The following is a 19,636-nucleotide window of genomic DNA, read 5'->3' as shown; positions in this document are numbered from 1 at the left end:
TGGGTGCTGCTTGGCAAGGACAGCAGGCAGAGCCTGGCCTGGGATCCTCTTCCCAGCCCTGCTCGGGATGCAAACTGCGCATCAGTTGCACCAGCAGCTGATGGAGACTCCAGTATATTAGCAGCATTAATTAAGTTACAAAAATTATGCATGTTATCAGTTATGAGACGACCTTTCATAAACTCCGTTATTAAAGCAATAAAGCATGACCCACTGGTCCTAACCAGTCTAATGGCTGGCTAAGAGCACGGTTTTTCACATAATACTTTTAGCAGGTCATTAGCTGAGCAATAAGATAACGTGGAGAGCCAAAGTGATGTGCAGGAATGGCAGTGGAGGCAGAACAGTGCCTGATGAGGGGACACGGGGCTCGGGGTCACCTGTTCTCCCACATGGCTTGTATGGGTGTGCTGAGCTCTGGTGGTGGCTGTGGTGGGTGATGGTGGCTGTGGTGGGTGATGCTGGGGTGCTCCCATAGTGTGCAGTGCTGAAATCCCAGAGCCATGAGGCAAACCCAGCCCTGGGGCAGGTGTGGGGCTGGTGTCAGACCCTCTGAGCCCTGGTTTCCCTGCCAGAGCCCACCCTGCAGAAGGGAGATGGGGTGTTGTGACGTGGCCATCCCAACTGCAGTCCCAGTGAGCTGTAGGATGAGGATGGAGGTTCTGACCTTCCATGGGGCCAGGGCTGGGATGGAGGGGCCTGGGCTCCTTCTGCCTGAGGGGTCTTGGTGTATGGACAGTGCTGGTCTCAGCATATGGCTGGTGTTGGTCTCTCTGGGCTGAGACCCCGATTTGGGGCTATACAGGTTGGTCCCCTCCCTGCCCTGCCTGGGGGGACATGCCAGGCATCCAGGGCCACCTGGCGGAAGCCACCAAGCCCTGGCCCCCATGTCCTGCCCCCTCCACAGACTGGTGCTGTTTTTGAGCACGCTCCAGCTGAGTATGATGCCCTCCCTACCCCTGGCTATGCCATGAGACCTGGGCATGCCAAGAGCTGCACCACAATCCAGCACCCCCAAAGCGCCTTTCCCGGTCCCCGCCAGCCGTTTCCAAGCACTGACCCTCTCCATAAACAAAGGAGAGGGAGAGGGAGGGTGGCTGGCATGTTAATATACTCTCCCCCCCTCTTTTCCTCCCTTCATCCCTCTGGGAAAGGCCTTTGCAGATATAAGCAAACCTTGATTAAAAGCTGCCTGACAGGCAACGGCAGCAGCAAGCAGCAGGCAAGGAAGCTCTCCAAGTCCAAAGGGAGCTGCTTCTGCTGCTGCCGCTGCTGCCTCCATTCTCAGATGTCCCTGATCCTTTAATCAATCACAGCCACGGAAGAGAAGAGCAAACAGCCGTGCCGGGGCAGAGGTATGTGCACGCATTCGTTCCAGCCGCAGCCTTGGGCTGCAGGCACGGAGCCGTCCCCGCGCCCCGAGCTGCTCTTTCATCTCCCGGAGACAAGCAGGGGCTGTGTCCCTGCCCGTGCCTCCCACAGCCCCCAGGAATCCGGCATGGAGGATGGTTCCCCACCGGGAGCAGGCAGAGGGAGGAGGCTCCTGCCCTCTCCCCAGGTGCTCCATCCAGGATGCGTTCCCGGGTAGAGGATTCTCCCAGCTGCCATCCCATGGGCTGTGCCACACCGTGTGCCTGGCTAGCAGGGAGAATGGGGTGCAGGGAGAATTGGGTGCCAGCTGCCATCCCATGGGCTGAGCCACACCGTGTGCCTGGCTAGCAGGGAGAATGGGGTGCTTGCAGATGTTGGGGAGCTCTGGGAATGGGGGTAGCCAGAGGGAGCCAGCCTGGCTGTTGTGTCTAACACAGAGCCGGCCAAAACCCATCCATCCTTTGGTGGGCACACGGAGCAGCGCTCGTGGCTCCTGGGGTGTCCCCATCGTGGGGCAGAGCCCCATCCTGGGCTCTGTGGGGTGGGCAAGGATCTGCTCCAGCCCCAGAGGGACAGGCAGGGCCTCACACCAGCTGCGGCCATGCCTGGAACCACCAGCATGCAGAGAAACCGCCCACCCCCGGGATGATTTGTCACCAAGTCCTGTGTGTCACCGCGGGGCTCGCTTCACAGAGAGGCTGGAGATGGGGGCGGAGGGAGGGGAAAACCACGTCCTTTTAATAAAACCCAGCAAAATCCTCTCGTTCCTGACGTGCTTCCCCAGCTCGCGTGCGGCAGCGGGAGCTCCGCCGGTGCGAGGCTGGCAGGGGCAGGCAGGGACCGCGATTTTCCTGCTTATTTTTGCTGTTGCTTATTTTTAGCGCCGCTTCTTAATATATTGTGACAGTGCCCTGGGACGTAGCGCGCCTCTGGTCGCAGGAGAAGGTGTCTGGGGCAGGGCTGCTCGATGCCACCAAGGAGCTGCAGCCAATGGCCGGCACGAGGGCGGCTAACGAGGCACCCGCCGCTAACGGGCGTCCCCGGGGGAGTGCTGGGGATGAACCTCTGCACTGAATTCGTCAAGGCTCTGCAGGGAGGGACTTGCTCTTGGGGGTTCTAATGTGTTTTTTAATCAGGCAGTTGTGGTAATGGCAGGCTGGTCACTGGCAGAGCTGGTGCCAGGTGGGAGTGGTGCCTTGGATGTGGATGGTTTGGTGGTTCAGGTACCTTGTGCATACTGGGGGACTCCAGTGCTGTGCTGACTTTGATCTCCCTCCCTAGAGCTGGTTTTTGGGAAGGGTTGAGTGGTTTCCATGCCAAGATGTGCCTCACGGTTGCCTTTTTGGACCTCCAAGTAGGTTTTGATGCAAGGCAGAGAGGCAGCTGGCAGAGGCACAGGATTTTGCTGGGATCAGGGTGAGATCCCACCAAGCCAGAGGTTGCTGGCACTGGCTCAGCCAAGGGTGTGATTCTGGTGGGGATGCTGTGTCCGTGGGGAGATCTGGGTGCAGTGTAGTGCTGGGTTTGGCAGCAGGAGTCTGCATGCACAGGCTCTGCCTACCCCGAGCCCATTAGTGACAGATCTTTGTGGAATAACCCTCCTCATTAAGGCGAGCTACCCCGTGTGTCAAAGCTGCTTTATAAGGAAATTATACCCAGCTCCAGCCGGGATGTGCGTATGTAAATGGGGTGATGCACAGCCCTGATTGAGACATCATGGGGCAGCTCAGCCCAGGACTCCTGGGGGAAACAGGGGCTCCAGAGGGGCTGGAGGGTGCTGGTGGTCTGGGATGCACCTCAGCCACCTCCTGAGGTCTGGCAGCTCCTGTGTGCACTCAGGGCTTTGGCAGGAGCCGTGGAGCTGGTTAGGGCTGGAATGTCTACACGTGTTGGAAGCTCCAGTCACCACATCCTTCCAACAGCTTTGCAAAGTACCTCCTCTCTGCACTGTGTTTGTGGGAGTAGAGAGGAACCCCCTCTCTTCCATCCCATTCCCAAGTTTTATCAAGATGTCACTTGCATGGCCAGTACTGGTGGAGGAAGTGTGGAGTCCCCCTCTGCTCCTCGTGCCATGACCTGAAGCCCTACTGAGCTGGGATTAAATCCTCCTGACCACACATCTGAGGTGCTGGGATGCTCCAACGTTTGGAAGAAGCAGGAAGAATGTGCCAGAGCTGAAGCCATCACAGGGCTTTGTTGCCCACAATGGGACATTGAGGACACCAAAGGACACCATGAGACGCCGAGGTTCTTCACACAGCACCTGTGCTCGCTGCTCCATTCCAGGAAGGAGCGGACACAGCACGCACCAGCCCCCTGGGATCCAGGGGGAGCATCCCCTCAGGACATTGGCACCTCTTTGTGGAAGCAGGGTGACAGCTTGGCAGGGAATTGAGACCCTTCTTTTTTTTGGCAGCGTGTTCCTAATCAGCAGGACCCGCGCGCCCCGCCGCAGGCACGCCGCGCGCTGCTATTTACGGAGCTACTTGAAATACACCTGCAAGAGAGGAGAGGAGAGGAGAGAGGAGCCAGCAAGTAAATAACCCAGCAACCCACTGGAATGAAAACAGGGAGAAGAGAGGCAGGCAAAAAAAACCACCCCAAAATGAAGTGTGATGTGGAATTGAGGGGCTCCGTCCCAGTCGTGCCGTGGTTTTCCACCAGGATGCTCAGTGGTTTTGGTGGTTGGTGGGGAGATCCCATCCCGTTGTTGGCCACCTCAGTGCATCTCTGGAATGGGCAGGGGGATGGCTGGATGGATGGATGGATGGATGGATGGATGGCTCTATGGATGGAGCCTTTTGCCCACCTCCCCACTTGCTTTGTTTACCTCATGCTGCTGTTCATCTCCTGCCTCCCCCCACCCTCTTCTGAAACATTATAAATCAAACAGCTTAAAATGTAAAGCATCAAAAATTCTAAAACCTTCATCTATTATTAACTGTGACAGTAAATTCCACCTCTGAATGTTTCACATAGCAACTGTTACCAGGACTCAGCATCCAAAGCTGATGTTCCAGCAACTTTCCATCACGGTGCCGCCGCCACTCCAACAGTGCCGACACCAGCCTGGTGAGACTGGCTGCCATTCCCAACACTCTTCAGTGGGATTGGGATGCCAGCACAGAAAACGAGCTCATATTTAGTAAATACAGCCCAGGGTCAGAAAGGAACTTGGTGCCTGCATGTGGGAGCTGGTGGTGGGATCCTCCATCATGGTCCTCCCTCTGTGTTGGTCATGCAGCCCTCCAAACTTCATTACTTTCATCATCATGTTATAAAGCACCATAAATAACAAGGATGGGGATGGAGTGGTTAAAATTAATGGATAGTGAAGGGTTTTTGCAGGGGTTGGTGTTTGCTCTTCTACCTCTACTTTGTCCTGGTGCTGGATGTTGTTGTGGCCCCTGAGTGGTGACCCTCAGCCTGGCATGGGCAGGGGTTCTCACTGCTCTGAGCATTTGCTGAGTTTGTGATGTGCCAGGTGCCCACAGGGACCAGGAGCCAGGTGTTCACCAGAGGGGTTTGTCCATGTTTTGGTGTTTGCTTGCCTTCCCCATGAGCCATCATGGCTCTGTTCTGTGTTGTGTCCCCTGCCTGGAGGTTGAGCTGGGGTGTTTTAGGTTGGATTTGGCTGCATGGCAGCACAGTGAGCCTGGCTGGAGGTAGGGAGAGCCATGGCTCTGCAACCCCATGGAATGCTGAGCCTGGTGAGAGCCCCCCCACTGCACCAGCACCACGACCATGGCAAGGCTCACACCAGCACGCCAAGCACCCAAAACCACCCAAATTCCCCCAGAAACACCCACCAGGCCATGCCTGGTGCCCCCATACCCTGGCACAGGCATCCCTTCCTTGCCATCATCCTGGCTGTGCCACCTCCCTGCAAATCCTGTGGCTGCCCACTGGGATCTGGTGTCGTGCCATGCTGTGCTGTGCTGGCTGCAGGGCCAGGCAGCAGCGGCTGCTCTGCTTCTCCCCAGGGACAGGCAGCAATTTTCCTGCTCTGAAGAAGCTTGTGAAGGTTTTGAGTGAATCTGGGAAGCAAATCTAATTGGCAACCTGGTAATTCCTCGGGGGGACATGTACTTTGGTCATATCTAAGTACATTCCAGCCAGTGTTTAAGACACGCTGAATCCAAACTTGGACAGTCAAATACCAGCAGCTCTAAGCTCCTTATCTATTTCAGGCAGATTAACTCCTTAATCATCTCTTTTGGAAGTTCCCTGCCCCAAATTCCTCTCCCCTCCTTTTCCCCCGCCCCCAGTTTTTCAGCAGGAACAAAAGGAGCCGATTTTGCAGGGTGCCAAAGGTGGGGACGGCGCCCGCCGTGATTGACAGAGTCAATAACCTGGAGCCGGGAGAAGGCCTTTGGAAATCTGCTTCCCACTTCACCTGCCCCAGTATTTGTCTTCAGGATTTGAAGCTGGGGAATATATAATACCGAAATAATTTACCACACAGCATCAAACCTCAATTTATTATTTTCAACCTTCTTTTCTTTTATGTTTTTTTTTTTTTAACTTATTTCTTTCAACACCCTTTTATCCTTATTATTTTTCCTTTCCCCCCAGGGGATCCCAGCTCAGCATCCCCTAGCAGGTGACCACTGTGCAGCCCCCAGCCCTGCTGGTGGCAGGGGGATGCTCATCCCCTCTCTGGCAGGCAGAGGAGGCGGTGCTGAGCCGCGGGGACCCAGCCGGTGCTGGCCACTGTCACTCAGGGGAGTGCCGGAGCATTACGCTTCATTACCGAGCTGTCTGCTGCCGGCAGGGGACGGCTCAGGGCAGGAGCACAGCCGGGATTGGCTCCGCTGCACGGAGCAGATGCTGAAACCTGGCAGCTGTGGGGTGCCCATACCTGAAAGCAGCTCACAGATGAGGTGATGGCAGTGGGGAGCTGGTGGTTGCTGGGTCATGAGATTGGCTGCCCCAGGAAGGCAAAAAGGGGACAAGGGAATGCCCCCCATAACAATGAATCCCAGTGAGGGGGTCTCAGTGAGACAGGGACTGGGGATCTCTCTGGGATCACCAGTGGTAACTGAATAGCACTCATGTAAAACACAACCATAAATATCCCATGTGCCTGACGTGGTGGGGACACTGGGACAAAGCCCCATCTTCTCCTGGAGGGAGAGGGAGAGAGTTTGGGGTGGGGAGAAGGCATGGGATGGTGCCAGGGTCTGCCCTTTGCTGTCAGCAGCCATCCCACAGCAGCTGAGGCCTCCTGGTTTTGGATGTGGAGTGTGAATTTGCTGAGTTTTCCTGACAGAAAAACAGGCTGTGATCAGGGATGAGCCAGAGGGGCTGGACCCAGTGGCACATTCGGAAGAGCTGGGGATGTCCTGGGGGTGATGGGCAGTGTCATCCTTTGGGGTCTCCAGTTCTGTTGGGGATGGGGAGACCCTCTGGGGAGGACCCAGGTCCCTGGGGCTGGGACACGAGCCTGCTCCATTCCCTGCTCCAGGGCGGGCACTTCCAGCACCAACACTGGACACCAGCACAAACCTGGACCACTCTACAGTGGGGAAACTGAGGCACAGCTGGAGAGTGGTCCTGCTTCCAAACCAGTGGATTTTCAGTTCCAGGCTGCTGGGTGGGTGCCAGGTTCTGCCAGCAGGTTTGGTGTGGGTTTGCTGGGCCAGCAGGTGCCAGGGGACCACGAGCCATCCCTGTGACATTGCCCAGGCAGTGCAGCCTTATGCATCCAACCACATCCATGAGCAACCAGCTCAGGAGATGCAGACCAGATCCAGGACTGGGATGAGGATCCTTTCCCTCTTACTTGGGAGAGCTTTTATTTGCTTTTATTTTTGCTGTAAGCAGCATGAACCCCTTGGGGCATCAGCATTGCAGAGGAGGGTGCCAAGGGCATGGCATCTGCTCCCCGCCTTTCCTGGCAGGGATGGAGCTTCTGTCCTGCCTCAAGGGGAAACTGAGGCAGGGGACAAACAGGATGTGGGAGAAGAAGGGAGGGTTAAAATTAGCAGTCACAGTAATGATTGGAATGGTTAATTATTATTGGAATTGAAGTGAGTCAGGCCGAGAGCAGGAGGGGAGGGAGGAAGGAAGAAGGATCCCAAGCTGTCAAGCAGAAAATGAGTAAAGAAAAACACCGTGAGCATGTGGAGAACTGGCCAGGCTGTCACACTGCCCTGTGCTGGCCCCGTGCTGCTCACTTGGGGTGAGGCTGGAGGGTTGGCTGAAGGTCACCACGGCGGTGACAACAACCCCACGGCCACGGCTGTGCCCACTGGTGCCCTGGCACCGCTGTACTGACAGCTCCAGGCAGGTCTGCAGCAGGATTTGGGTTTGGAGACTGGGATTGCTGGATCTCTCCTGAGCTCAGCTGTGTTTCCAGCCTCCTGCAGGGTTGGTTTTCCTTCCCCTCAGAGCCCCAAGGTCGATGTCCAGCCGCTGGCTGGGGGTCATGTGGAGCCTCACTCCATGGTACATCCGGCCATGAATTTTGCTCTGGAGTGGAGCATGGTTCACCTCCGGAGAGGGAATTTGCCCAGGAAGGCTCAGGCTGAGCATCTGTTTTGCTGTGAGCCTCCAGCCTTTCCCCCCCCCGCTTCTTTTCCTTTTTTTTTTTTTTTTGCCTTCATATCTTTTTTTCTTTTTAATACCTTTTTTATTTTTCTTTCTCATTTTCTCTCATTCCTTTCTCTGTGTTTTTCTTTTTCTCTTTTTTCTTTTTTATTTTCCTTTTCTTAATTTTCCTTTTTTTCTTCTTTTTTTTCCCTTTTTTTTCCTTATTCCCCCTTTTTCTTTCCCATTTTTTCTTCCTCTTATTCCCCCTTTTTCTTCTTCCCTTCCTTTTCAAATCCTTCCTCACCAACTGACATTTTCCACCACCAAGAAAAAAAAAAAAAAAAAAAAAAAACACCAAAAACCCAGCAACTTGCTGTGACTCCCAGAACCTCCCATCATCCTCCCCAGCCCAACCCTCTGCAAACCTCCCATCCCTGACATCAAGGACCCAACCCCCCCCCCCTTCCAAAATAAAGGAGGAGAAACCGAGGGGGGAGAGAGGCTGGAGCTGGCGGCTGAGCCGGATTTCCATGTGAGGGGATGAGGTTGGGGCGGCCACGGGCTTCCCCTGGCAAGCGCCGGAGGAACCGGGGCCAGCAGAAACGTTGAGTCATGAGTGCGGTTCGCAGGCGGTGGATTTTTTTCCCAAGGAAAATTCCTCACTGGGGAGGAGCAGAGCTGGGAGGGGGGGGCAGCAGTGAAGGACTGTGGCCCCTAAATGCGACACCGATCTGGGGATGGGGATGCATCCCATTGCCATGGGAATTCCCTGGGCAGGTTCCAACCCCCGGGAGGGCGGTTTGGATAAGGAGGTGGGGGGGGACCTGGCCAGGGAATTCCCCAGCAGCTGGATGGGAGGAGCAGCGTGATCTGGGGGGGCTGCGGGAGATGGGGACCCCATCCTTCCTCCTCCTCCTCCTCCTCCTTCCCCACATCCGCCCACCCCCACGCAATGGGCGGCGCAGCCCCAGCTCCATTTATCATCATCTGCGGGCAAGTGAAGTGTGCAGGGAACAGCTGCTCCGCTCGGCTGAGCGCCGAAATGGGGCGGGACGCGGGGCTGGGGGGCGGCCCTGGGGTGCCGTAACCCCCCAGCCCCTGCACTGGGATGGAGCGCTGGTGTGGTGGGAGATGCTGGTGCTGATGGGAGGGGTTGGGGAGGGGTATTGAAGGGGTTCACTGCGGGGAGAGCACTTTATTGGGGTGCACTGGGACAAGGGTGCGCTAATGAGAGTGTATTGAAGGGGTGCACTGGGGAGAGGGTGCGTTAAAGGGGTTCGCTGGGGTGGGGACCATTATTGGGGTGCATTAGAGGGGTTCGCTGGGGTGGGGACCATTATTGGGGTACATTAGAGGGGTTCACTGGGGTGGGGACCATTACTGGGGTGCATTAAAGGGGTTCACTGGGGTGGGGACCATTATTGGGGTGCATTAAAGGGGTTCACTGGGGTGGGGACCATTATTGGGGTGCATTAAAGGGGTTATTGGGGGACAGTGCAGTAAGGGGGGGTGCACTGGGGAGAGGGTGCATTAAAGGGGTTCAGTGAAGGGGCATTGAAGGGGGGTGCCCTGGCAGCGGGGTGTCTGTGGGGTGCAGGGACAAACAGCAGCAGCTCCACAGCTGCATGGTGGGTTTGCCCTACCCCGGGTGAGCCCCCCGGGTCCCTGTGCACTGCTGAGGGGGGTCTGTCTGTTTTCCATCCCCCCAGTTCCTCTCATTCCCAGCTCCCGAGGCAGGATGCCCTTTCCTGGTCTGTCCCACACACCCCGGCTCCCCCCGCCCGCAGCCTCCCCTTTTCTCTCCTCCCTTAATAATCAAATTCTCCGGAGCACTTTGCGGTGTGGCAGCCAGCCAGAAAGGGTTTCTTTAAACTCCACCAGCTCACAATTAAACAAATCCGGGGCTGACGCTACTCGATAGGCGCTTATTCCCCTCCCTGAGAGCTGCCGGGGGATCCGGGGGGGTCCAATCGCTTCGTTCCCAGCTCCGATAGCGCCTCACCCTATGGGGCTGCACCCCTGGGTGTGGGGCAGGGTTTGGGGCGGGGGATCGGGGTGGGGAACGGGGTGTCCGCGGTGCCAGCAGCGCTCTGATGGCGGAGCATCCCCCTGCGAGAGCGCGCTGCTATTTTTAGTCGCTGAGTCCTTGTTGATGGAGCAGCCGGAGGAGCAGCAGGGCTGGAGCAGCCCCCGCGGGATGAGCAGCAGCTGGGGAGCCAGGCCAGCGTGCAGGGACACGGGGGACGCCTTTTGCCCCATGGGGCTGAGGGGCTGGGGGGATTGGGTGCTTACCGAGGGTCCCTGACACCCATGGAAATCCTGGGCTGCCTTCAGAGGGCTCCAGATCCGGCCATGCCATGTCCCTGGCAGGCAGGAGGAAGGGGGAGGAAAGGGGAGAAGGCAGGGAGGGAAGGCAGGAAGGAAGGCAGGAAGGAAGGCAGGAAGGAAGGCAGGAAGGAAGGAAGGAAGGAAGGAAGGAAGGAAGGAAGGAAGGAAGGAAGGAAGGAAGGAAGGAAGGAAGGAAGGAAGGAAGGAAGGAAGGAAGGAAGGAAGGAAGGAAGGAAGGAAGGAAGGAAGGAAGGAAGGAAGGAAGGAAGGAAGGAAGGAAGGAGTGGGGAGAGGAAAATAACATGAAATCCAGCCACACAGCACAAATCCTGGCAGTGCCACACGCTGCCCCAGCTCGGCTCCTGATGTTGGCCTGTGCCATGCATCAGCCCCCAGCTCAATGGCAGCATGACCCCGTGCACCATCGTGGCCCTGGGTTGTACCCTGGCACATCAGGGAGGTGCATCAGTTCCTTGTGTGTCCCCCATGAGTGACACAGGCTGTGCTGGGCTGTCCGTGCTCCCTTGGGACCAAGGGCACAGGATGCTCTGGCTGGAGCCAGCAGTGAGAGCTGCTCCTTGTGTTCCAGGGACAGGGTTGTGCCAGTGCTGGTCACCCTGGTGGCCCCAAGTCCCTGTCCTGTCCCTTCCCAGGGACCCACACCATGAGCCCTGGCCACAGCACGGCTTTGCCAAGGGCAGGTCCAGCTGCAGCCTTGCACCAACAGCCCTGTATCGATTCCCATCTCAGAGTCAGTGTCTGGAAACTTCCTCGGGGTCAGGAGAGCTCGTCCAGCAGGGACGTGGCAGGGACAGTGAGTGGGCAGGGCCCCAGGGGCCAGCCACAGCCACCTCCCTCTCCAGGGGAAGGCTGTAACCTCCCTGCTGTCGACAGCTTGATTTGATGCCATTAAAGCTTTGCTGGGAAACAGCCTGCACCAGGCACAACATCTGGCACGGCCCTTCCCCACCAACGCCGCGGCACATCCGAGAGCAGAGCTGGCCCCAGGCTCTGCCAAGGGCTCTGGATGCTGCTGGTGATGTGTGTGTCCCCTCCCAGGGACAGCCTGGTGCCCCACAGGGACATGGGACCGTGGCTCTGGGCTTGTGGGATTTCAGCTGGAACACGTTCCCTCTGTGCATCCCCAGCTCTGCGTGCTGGTGACTGATCCTTCCCCTCACACCATGCACTTCTGCTCATCCCAACATTGTCCCAGCTGTTTGGAAAATTAACAATAATTAATTAATAATAATAATTAATTAATCACGATAATTAATAATAAAGGAGAAAGGGGAGAAAAGCTCCCCATAAAGCTTCAGCCCAGGGTCTTCTCAAGCCGATTTCATTTTTCAAACCCACTCCCACACAGCATGAAGGGCTCTTTGCTCCCATTAATTCTCCCACCACAGCCCAGGGCTGCCCCACAGCCTGGCTTTGATTTTCCTGCCTTTGTTCCAGCAGCACTGGCACAGGATACCATGCTGTGGTAGGGGCTTTTGTGCCAGCTTTCCAGATTTTTTTGGACCCATCTTTTCCCTGGAATTTAGGCTTTAGCTGCATCCAGTTGCCCGCAGAGCCTGCAAGATGCAATATGTGGCAGTGACATGGAAAACATCCCAGAAGGGGATGGGGGACGGGGAGGGATGGGGTGCTGGGCTGCTGTGGGTGGCACTGAGCCTGGCTCCAGTGGTGCCCAAGGACACTGTGATTGGTGCATGCCTGAGCAGCTGGTGCTTGTGGAGACATAAATAAAGCCGTGTGTGTGTGTGTGTGTGTGTGTGTGTGTGTGTGTGTGTAGACCCCAAAAAGCTGCTGAGGTGTCACTGGTGGGTGCTGCAAGGAAAAGGGCTGAGCTGGGGCCTGTCAAACCAGCAATGTGGTTTACGTTGCTGTGGCAGAACTGCCAGCAAAGGGACCGTGTGGTGTTTGACGTGTTGTGGCAGTGGCATGAGCGTGATGGAGGGACATGTGGGGACTCACATGAATCCATATCCTGGCTCAAGGCTGCCTGGCACCACAGGGAAGTGTGCCAGGAGCTGGGATGGGTTTAGATAGACATTGCCAGCACCCCGTGCCCTCCTCTTGTTATACTCATTGCCTTGCTGGAGGCTGAGGGGACAGCACTGGTGTCACCACTGTGTCACTGCCAAGAGAGCAGCACTGAGGATGTCCCTGGACAGCCACAAACCCTTGGGGCTGCCCTAACCCAGGCTGACAAATCCCTGTCTCATCCAGGCTTGCATCCACCCCAGTACCTTCAACCCACGGGCACTGGGGACAGGCAGCATGCATCCCCCTGCCACCAAGCCCTTCATTAGCCCCCACAAGCCACTTGACTGCCTTAAGAGATCAAACCAGTGCCCCAGGTGTGTCCCTGCTCCCAGAGCAAGCGGGCTGAGGAAATGGGGAGCTTTAATGACGCCGGTGGCGAGGCTCGGTAATGACGGCTGCCGGCGGGAGCAGACAGCTTCCAGATGGCATCGCGCCGGGGCAGGGGGATCGCCGGGGCCGGGGGGGCTGCGGGAGGCAGCAGCCGGCAGAGCCGGGCAGAGCCAGCAAGTTGAAATGACTTTTTTTGCAGCAGAGCCTGCGGTTCTGGCCCTCCGCGCTGCTGCTTCCAGTAATTAGCCCAATAATTAAAAAGAATGGCGATAAGAGGGGTGTGCAGAGGCGCTCGCAGGATCCCGGCATCCCTGGGGAGGCGTGTGAGAAGGGCGGGAGTGATTTGCGGATGTGAGGGGTGGTGGATGTGTGAAACACAAAGCAGAGGGACCCCGACACGGTGTGGGGGGGTCACTGCACCAGGTGACCAGGCAGGGAGGGGTGGGCAGCAGGGATGGGCAGCTTCAGCAGCAGGGGCAGGAGGGTGGCTGAGCCCACTGCAGGCAGGGAGGAGGCAAGCAGACCCCAGCACCCTCCTGGGCATGGGCACTGTGCTGCGATGCAGGGAGAGGGGATAGAGGAGGATGCAGGACGCTGCAAGGTGGGGATGCAGTGCCAGGCAGTGTGATGCAGGGCGACAGAGCACGATGCAGAGTGATGAGAGGTGACACAGAGCCAGCTGCTGCCATCCGGGGCGGTGCAGTGCACACGGAGGGGATGCAGGGCAATGGGATGCCATGCAGGGCAATGAGATGCAGGATAATGCAATGCAGGGCAGGACAATGCAGGGGGATGAAGTGCAAGGTGATGTGGTGCAGGGTGATGTGAGGTGAGGCAGGAGGAGGCGATGCAGGGCAATGCAGTTCAGGGCGATGCAATGCAAGGCAACACAATGCAGGGAGTCAAAATGGAAAGTGATGCGATGCAGGATGAGGCAAAGCAATGATGCAGGGCCATGCAAATCAGGGTGATGAAAGGTAAGGCAACATGGAGCAAGGGTAGGCAGTGTGAGGCGATGCAATGCAGGGCAAATCAGGGCGATGCAATTCGGGGTGATGCAAGGCAACCAGATGCAGGGAGGTGAAACACGAGGTGAGGCGTTGGAGAGCAATGCAAGGCCATGCAGGCAATTCAGCGCACCGGGGTGATGCCAGACAATGCAGGGCAATGCGAGGGGATGCAGCATCACGTGCTGTGTTCCGGGGTGGCTGTGAGTCGATCCCCAGTGGGGCAATGCCCAGCAGCTGAGGTGAGGTGAGGCGAGGCAGGGATGTCCCCATGGTGCAGGTGACACTGGCCCTCTCGGACCCTGGCCCACCGCGGTGGCGACGCTTCATTTGAATTCTCGCCTCTCTCTCTTCGCAGATAACGAGCCCGCGCCATGCAGTCCTTTCGAGAAAGGTGTGGTTTCCATGGCAACCAGCAGAGCTACCAGCCGACTTCACAAGATACATCACGCCTGGAGAATTACAGGCATCAAAGTCAGGCAGGGCCGAACTGCGAGCGGCAGAGGCTGGTGGCGAAGGAGTACTACAGTCAGCAGCAGCTGCCGTACGCGGGCTATGAGAACAGCGCCGTGGAGAAATACCACCGGGGAAACAAGCAATTAGCGGGGCAGCAGCTGCAGGGCAGGCCGGCCTTTTCCAATTACACCGTGCAGGAGAACAGCCCTTATCCGGCCCGGTATTCCGGGGACGAGAGCCTGCAGGCCTGGGGAGGCCAGCCACAGGCACTGCCCGGTGGTGTGGCCAAGTATGAGGACAACCTGATGAAGAAGACAGTGGCGTTGGCGGGCGGGCGGCCGTACCATGAGCCGGCGGCCACCTCGCTGCCCTTCCGGACTCACTTCCAGCAGCAGCCGCAGCAGCAGCAGCAGCAGCAGCAGCAACAGCAGCAGCAGCAGCCGCCCGCACTCCCCTACCCCAAGCTGCAGCGGCAGAAACTGCCCAACGATGTCTCCTCACCCATGCCCTTCTCACAGAGCCCTCACTTCGGGCAGCACTCCCAGTCCTTCCCTGCCTCCTCCACCTACTCCTCGGTGCCGGGGGGCAGCCAGCCTGCACACTCCTACAAGAGCTGCACGGCGCCCTCGGGGCAGCCGCCGCTGGAGCGGCCCCTGGGCAGCGCTGCCAGCCTGGCCCCTGGCCCCCGTGTGCCCAACCTGCACGGCTACCAGCCCAACCGCATCGGCTACGAGCAGCCCCCACAGCCGCCGCCACAGCCCCCGCAGCCGCCACCACCGCAGCCCCCACAGCCACCACAGCCCCCGCAGCCCCCGCAGCCCATGCAGGGGCGGCATCACGCCTCAGAGACCCTCCACTACCAAAACCTGGCCAAGTACCAACATTACAACCAGCCAGGCCAGACCTACTGCCAGGGCGATGCGCCGCCCGTGCGGACGCCGGAGCAGTACTACCAGACCTTCAGCCCCAGCGCCAGCCACTCGCCAGCTCGCTCCGTCGGCAGGTCCCCGTCCTACAGCTCCACTCCCTCCCCTCTGATGCCCAACCTGGAGAACTTCCAATACAGCCAGCAGCCCCTGAGTGCTGGTGCCTTCCCGGCTGGCATTGCTGACCACAGCCATTTCATGCCGCTGCTGAACCCTTCTCCCACTGACGGGACGAGCCCCGACGCTCAATCTGGGAACTGCAAAAACTTGCAGAAGGAGAAGCTGCCCGAAAACCTGCTGTCAGACCTGAGCCTGCAGAGCCTGACAGCACTCACCTCCCAGGTGGAGAACATTTCTAACACTGTCCAGCAGCTGCTACTCTCCAAAACGGCTGTGCCCCAGAAAAAGGGCATCAAGACCCCAGCGAGGACCCCTGAGCAGCTCAAGGGGCAGCACTGCAGTCCTGAGAGCAGCACCTACTCGGCAGAGCAGGTGGGGACCCCCCTGTCTGACCCACTGAGCACCCCCCAGTCTGTCCACGCTGAGACACAGGACACTGACTATCTCAGTGGGTCAGAGGACCAGCTGGAGAGGAGTTTCCTGTACTGCAACCAGAACCGCAGCCCTGCCCGCGTCAACAGCAACTCCAAGGCAAAGCCTGAGTCGGTGTCCACCTGCTCTGTGACCTCCCCAGATGACATGTCCACCAAATCAGATGACTCTTTCCAGAGTATCCATGCCACCCTGCCCCTGGAGACCTTCACCAAGTATGTGAGCAATGAACGGGACTGCCCCCGACTGCTCCTCAGTGCCCTGTCCCAGGAGGAGCTGGCTTCTGAGATCATCGTCCTGCAGGATGCCATCAATGAGAAGGCAGACAAAGCCTGGGCCAACTTGCCCATGCTGGGAAAGGAGACCACCAAGTCCCCCTTCCAGATGGAGAACCACCGGCCCAGCCTGGACTCCATGGTGAAAGGTGCCTGGCCCAGCCAGGGTGACTCCAGCACGCTCACCGAGCCCCTCAAGCTGGACAAAGCTTCAGGGGCCAGCACAGGGAAGGACTTTAGTGAGGAGGTGTACGAGGGTCCCCAGGTGGAGTTCACAGCCACCGAAAGCAAGGATGTGCTGAAGGACACTGCCCCACTGGCCTTCAACTCCAAGCCCAGCATCCCGGCAGCGACGTCCAGCGCGGGAGCCACCGGCTACAGCTGCTACTCAAACACCACCGCCAACTCGGTGGCGTCTGAGAATGCCATGGAGCATTTCGAGTGGCCGGAGGAGAGCCTGGGTGAGGCCTGCCTGAGGTGGAAGGATCTCCAGGCCACCGACCTCCCCAAGGGCTTGTTCCCCAGCAAATTGGTGAGCTCCTGCAAGGAGAAAAAAAACGCCTGCGGCTTGGACCTGTGCGATGGAGAGCAGCCAGCCAAGAGTGAGCCGGTCCAGGACTTTGGCCAGCAGGTGATGGGGGAGGAGGAGGAGACACTGACCTACGATGAAGCAACAAAGGCAGACAGCGAGAGGTGGCTGCAGGACACCCGGCACTGCTGCTCAGCTGGGGACTTTAGTGAGATCCCCATCATCTCCTCTCCGGATCTGAAGGAGTCAGACCTGGAGGCAGAGGAGTACTCCTCACTCTGTGAGCTGGCTGGCTCGGAGCAGAAGTCAGTGACGTACGATGCCTCGCCACCCAAGCCCCCGGAGATACCGGCTGTGCTGTCCTCCAGCGAGGTGCCTGTGTCTGCCGAGGAGACCGTCAGCACAGTGGAGAAGGAGAGCTCAGCTCCCACCCCACGCCTCTCTGGCCAGTCTGTCATCCTGCTGGGCCCCGCTGTGGGCACAGAGACCAAGGTGAAAAGCTGGTTCAAATCCTCCCTGCCCCACATCCAGCCTGAGGAGGAGAATGGTGGAGGGGAGACATCCCACCTGGAGGCGGCCGACGCTGAATCCGCCTCGTCGGTCATGGTGAAGCAGCAACTCACGCCCGAAAATGTGCTGGGGAAGGTGGAGCCTGTCTCACGGGGCAAGAGCCTCCGCAACAAGAGGGTCCACTGCCGGCTGCCAGAGGGGGATGGTGCCGGCAGCACCGTGCTGAGTCCCTTCGATGAGCTGCCAGCAGCCAGCAGCGTGGCCGGCGCCTGCCTGGGGCCAGACGGACAGACGGAGGTACCGAGCAAGAGCGCCCAGAGCCAAACCCCCCGGTTCCCAGCCGAGGGGCTGCCGGCACGCATGTGCACCCGCTCCTTCACCGCCCTGGCCGAGCCCCGCGCCCCTGCCCCGCTGGAGGGACTGAAGGCCCCCGCGCACCAGGAGAAGCTGGGGAAGAAGCCCGGCTGTGGCGTGAAGCAGAGGGTGGCTTTCAAAACCAGGAAGCGCAACAGCCGGCCGGGCCCCAGGGTGGTCCAAAACGCCAGTGATGCCACCCTCCTGGTGCCCGGCTTGGTGGCGGCGGAGGAGGTGGCAGGGCCAACACCGCTGGAGGGGGACGCGGTGGAAGCCGGGGAGAGGGACCAGCGGTCCATGATCCTGCGCTCCCGCACAAAGACACAGGAGGTTTTCTACACCAAGCGGCAGAGGGGCAAGCGGGCAGCTGATGTCCGGCTGAAGAACTGCAAGGCACCCAAAAAGCTCATATCCAACAACCACCTCCCACCTGCCTTCAAGCTGCCAGCACCGGGCAGCCCCCACAAGGAGGGCAAGGTGGGTGCCCGGATGAAGCTGCCCAAAGCAGGGCCGGGCGTGGGGGGCAAGATGTCGGAGAGGCCACTGCACTCACTGAAGAGGAAGTCCACCTTCATCTCCCCCATCCCCACCAAGAAGAGGAACCTGGTCCTGCGGAGCAACAGCGGTGGCGTGAAGGAGGAGAAGCCAGAGGGTCCCCCCAGCCTTTTCAAAAAAATGCCGGTGGCCAAGAAGGTGAAAGCCAAGCTGCCCCCCAAGAGCTCTGGCGAAGCCATCCCGAAGCCCCCCCTGCCTAAGGAGGCCCCTGATGTCTGCATCAAGATCACCTCCCGGGCAGCCTTCCAGGAGGCCACCAAGACCAAAGTGCTGCCTCCCCGCAAGGGCCGTGGCCTCAAGCTGGAGGCCATCGTCCAGAAGATCACCTCACCCAACCTGAAGAAGTTCACCTGCAAACCAGCAGCCACAGCAGTGGCAGCCACAGTAGCTGCCTATGGCTCCTCCCTGAGCCCGGCTGGGGCAGAACGGGAGCGGATGGTGAAGCACAGTGGGGTGGCTGTGGCAGTGGGCGATGCCAGGCTGCCCAAGCTGGGGGCAGCACAGAAGGTGCCCACCATGCCGGTGGCTGAGCCGCTCTGCCGGAACCCCAATGGCCGAGCACCAAAGGGGAAGCCGGGTGGTGGGAAGAAGCTGCCCCATGACGGCTGCCAGGGGGAGGCTTGTGGGTCAACGCCGGGCACCCAGTCCAGCCCCAACATGGTGGCCAAGAACCTGGGGCTCCTCCCCAAGAAGAGGAACCGCAAGGGCAAAGCAGCAGCGCTGGGCATGGCCAAGGCGCCCCTGAGCCCTCCACTGCCACCAGCACTGCCCCGGGAACGTGTAGCCGGCCCGGGCGGTGCGGAGGAGGCGCCGCGGGAGAAGAAACCAAAGACTGAGGAGAAGGAGGCGGGGAGCAGCGATGGCCCTCCCGAGGGCCGCTCCGCCGCCGGGCCGGCGCGGGGGCCGAAGCCGCGGGCCAACCACTCCAACTACAACGGCTACTCCAAGCGGCAGCGGAAGCGTCTGGGCCACGGCAAGGCCAAGGCGGTGCCCGCGCGGTGCAAGAGCCGCGGGAAGCGGCGGCGGCAGCCCCAGCAGGCCCCGCTGCTGCACCCCGCCGAGCCCGAGATCCGGCTCAAGTACATCTCCTGCAAGCGGCTGCGGGCGGACAGCCGCGCCCCGCCCTTCGCTCCCTACGTCCGCGTGGAGCGGCGCGGAGAGTTCTCCACCACCTGCACCGTCGTCAACTCGCCCGGCGACGAGGCGCGGCTGCAGCGGGGACCGGCCGGGCCGGCGCCGCGGCCGCGGGCGGCCCTGCCCGCCTCCTCCACCATGCACATGGGGCCGGTGGTGTCGAAGGCGCTGAGCGCCGCGTGCCTGGTCTGCTGCCTCTGCCGCAACCCCGCCAATTACAAGGACCTGGGGGACCTCTGCGGGCCTTACTACCCCGAGGACTGCCTGCCCAAGAAGAAATCCCGGCTGAAGGAGAAGGCGCGGGCGGAGGGGCCGGGCGAGGACTCCGCCGTGCCCGCCGCGGCCGAGCGGGCGCCCCGCGGGACTGAGGGCGGCTGCGGCGGGAAGGCGGCGCGGCCCGAGGGGGCCGCCGAGGCGGCCAAGCAGAGCTCGCTGCGCTCCAGCCCGCGGGGCATGTTCCGTCGGCTGCAGAGCTGCTACTGCTGTGACGAGAGGACAGAGGGCGAGGAGGCGGCCGAAAAGCCCCGGCGGCACGAATGTCACAAGGCCGAATCGCCGCCGCAGGAGCCGGCGGGCGACACGCAGGAGCACTGGCTGCACGAGGCCTGTGCCGTATGGACCGCTGGGGTTTTCCTGGTGGCAGGGAAGCTCTATGGGCTGCAGGAGGCTGTCAAGGCGGCTGCCGACCTGGTAAGAGCTCGGCCGCACGCCCTAGGCGGCATC

The 19,636-nt window shown here is 59.6% G+C and overlaps 1 protein-coding gene across 6 annotated transcripts in view; it reads left to right on the top strand.

Annotated features, from left to right (window-relative positions):
- Window positions 1-19,636, top strand: part of RAI1 (retinoic acid induced 1) — a 74,463-nt gene that overhangs the window by 51,176 nt on the left and 3,651 nt on the right. For all 6 annotated transcript variants that reach the window (XM_071443838.1, XM_071443839.1, XM_071443842.1 and 3 more), the window contains one exon: window positions 13,981-19,603. In XM_071443838.1, coding sequence (XP_071299939.1) covers window positions 13,997-19,603 — 5,607 coding nt within the window. In that variant the 5' untranslated portion in view covers window positions 13,981-13,996. The remainder of the gene's footprint in view (window positions 1-13,980; window positions 19,604-19,636) is intronic.

The sequence above is a fragment of the Agelaius tricolor genome, unplaced genomic scaffold (assembly GCF_023055355.1).
Source record: "Agelaius tricolor isolate 1412-34295 unplaced genomic scaffold, bAgeTri1.0.p SCAF_19, whole genome shotgun sequence".
NCBI classification, from domain to species: domain Eukaryota; kingdom Metazoa; phylum Chordata; class Aves; order Passeriformes; family Icteridae; genus Agelaius; species Agelaius tricolor.
Note: the sequence above shows the minus strand (reverse complement) of the source record. Positions and strands in the feature narration are given on the sequence as shown.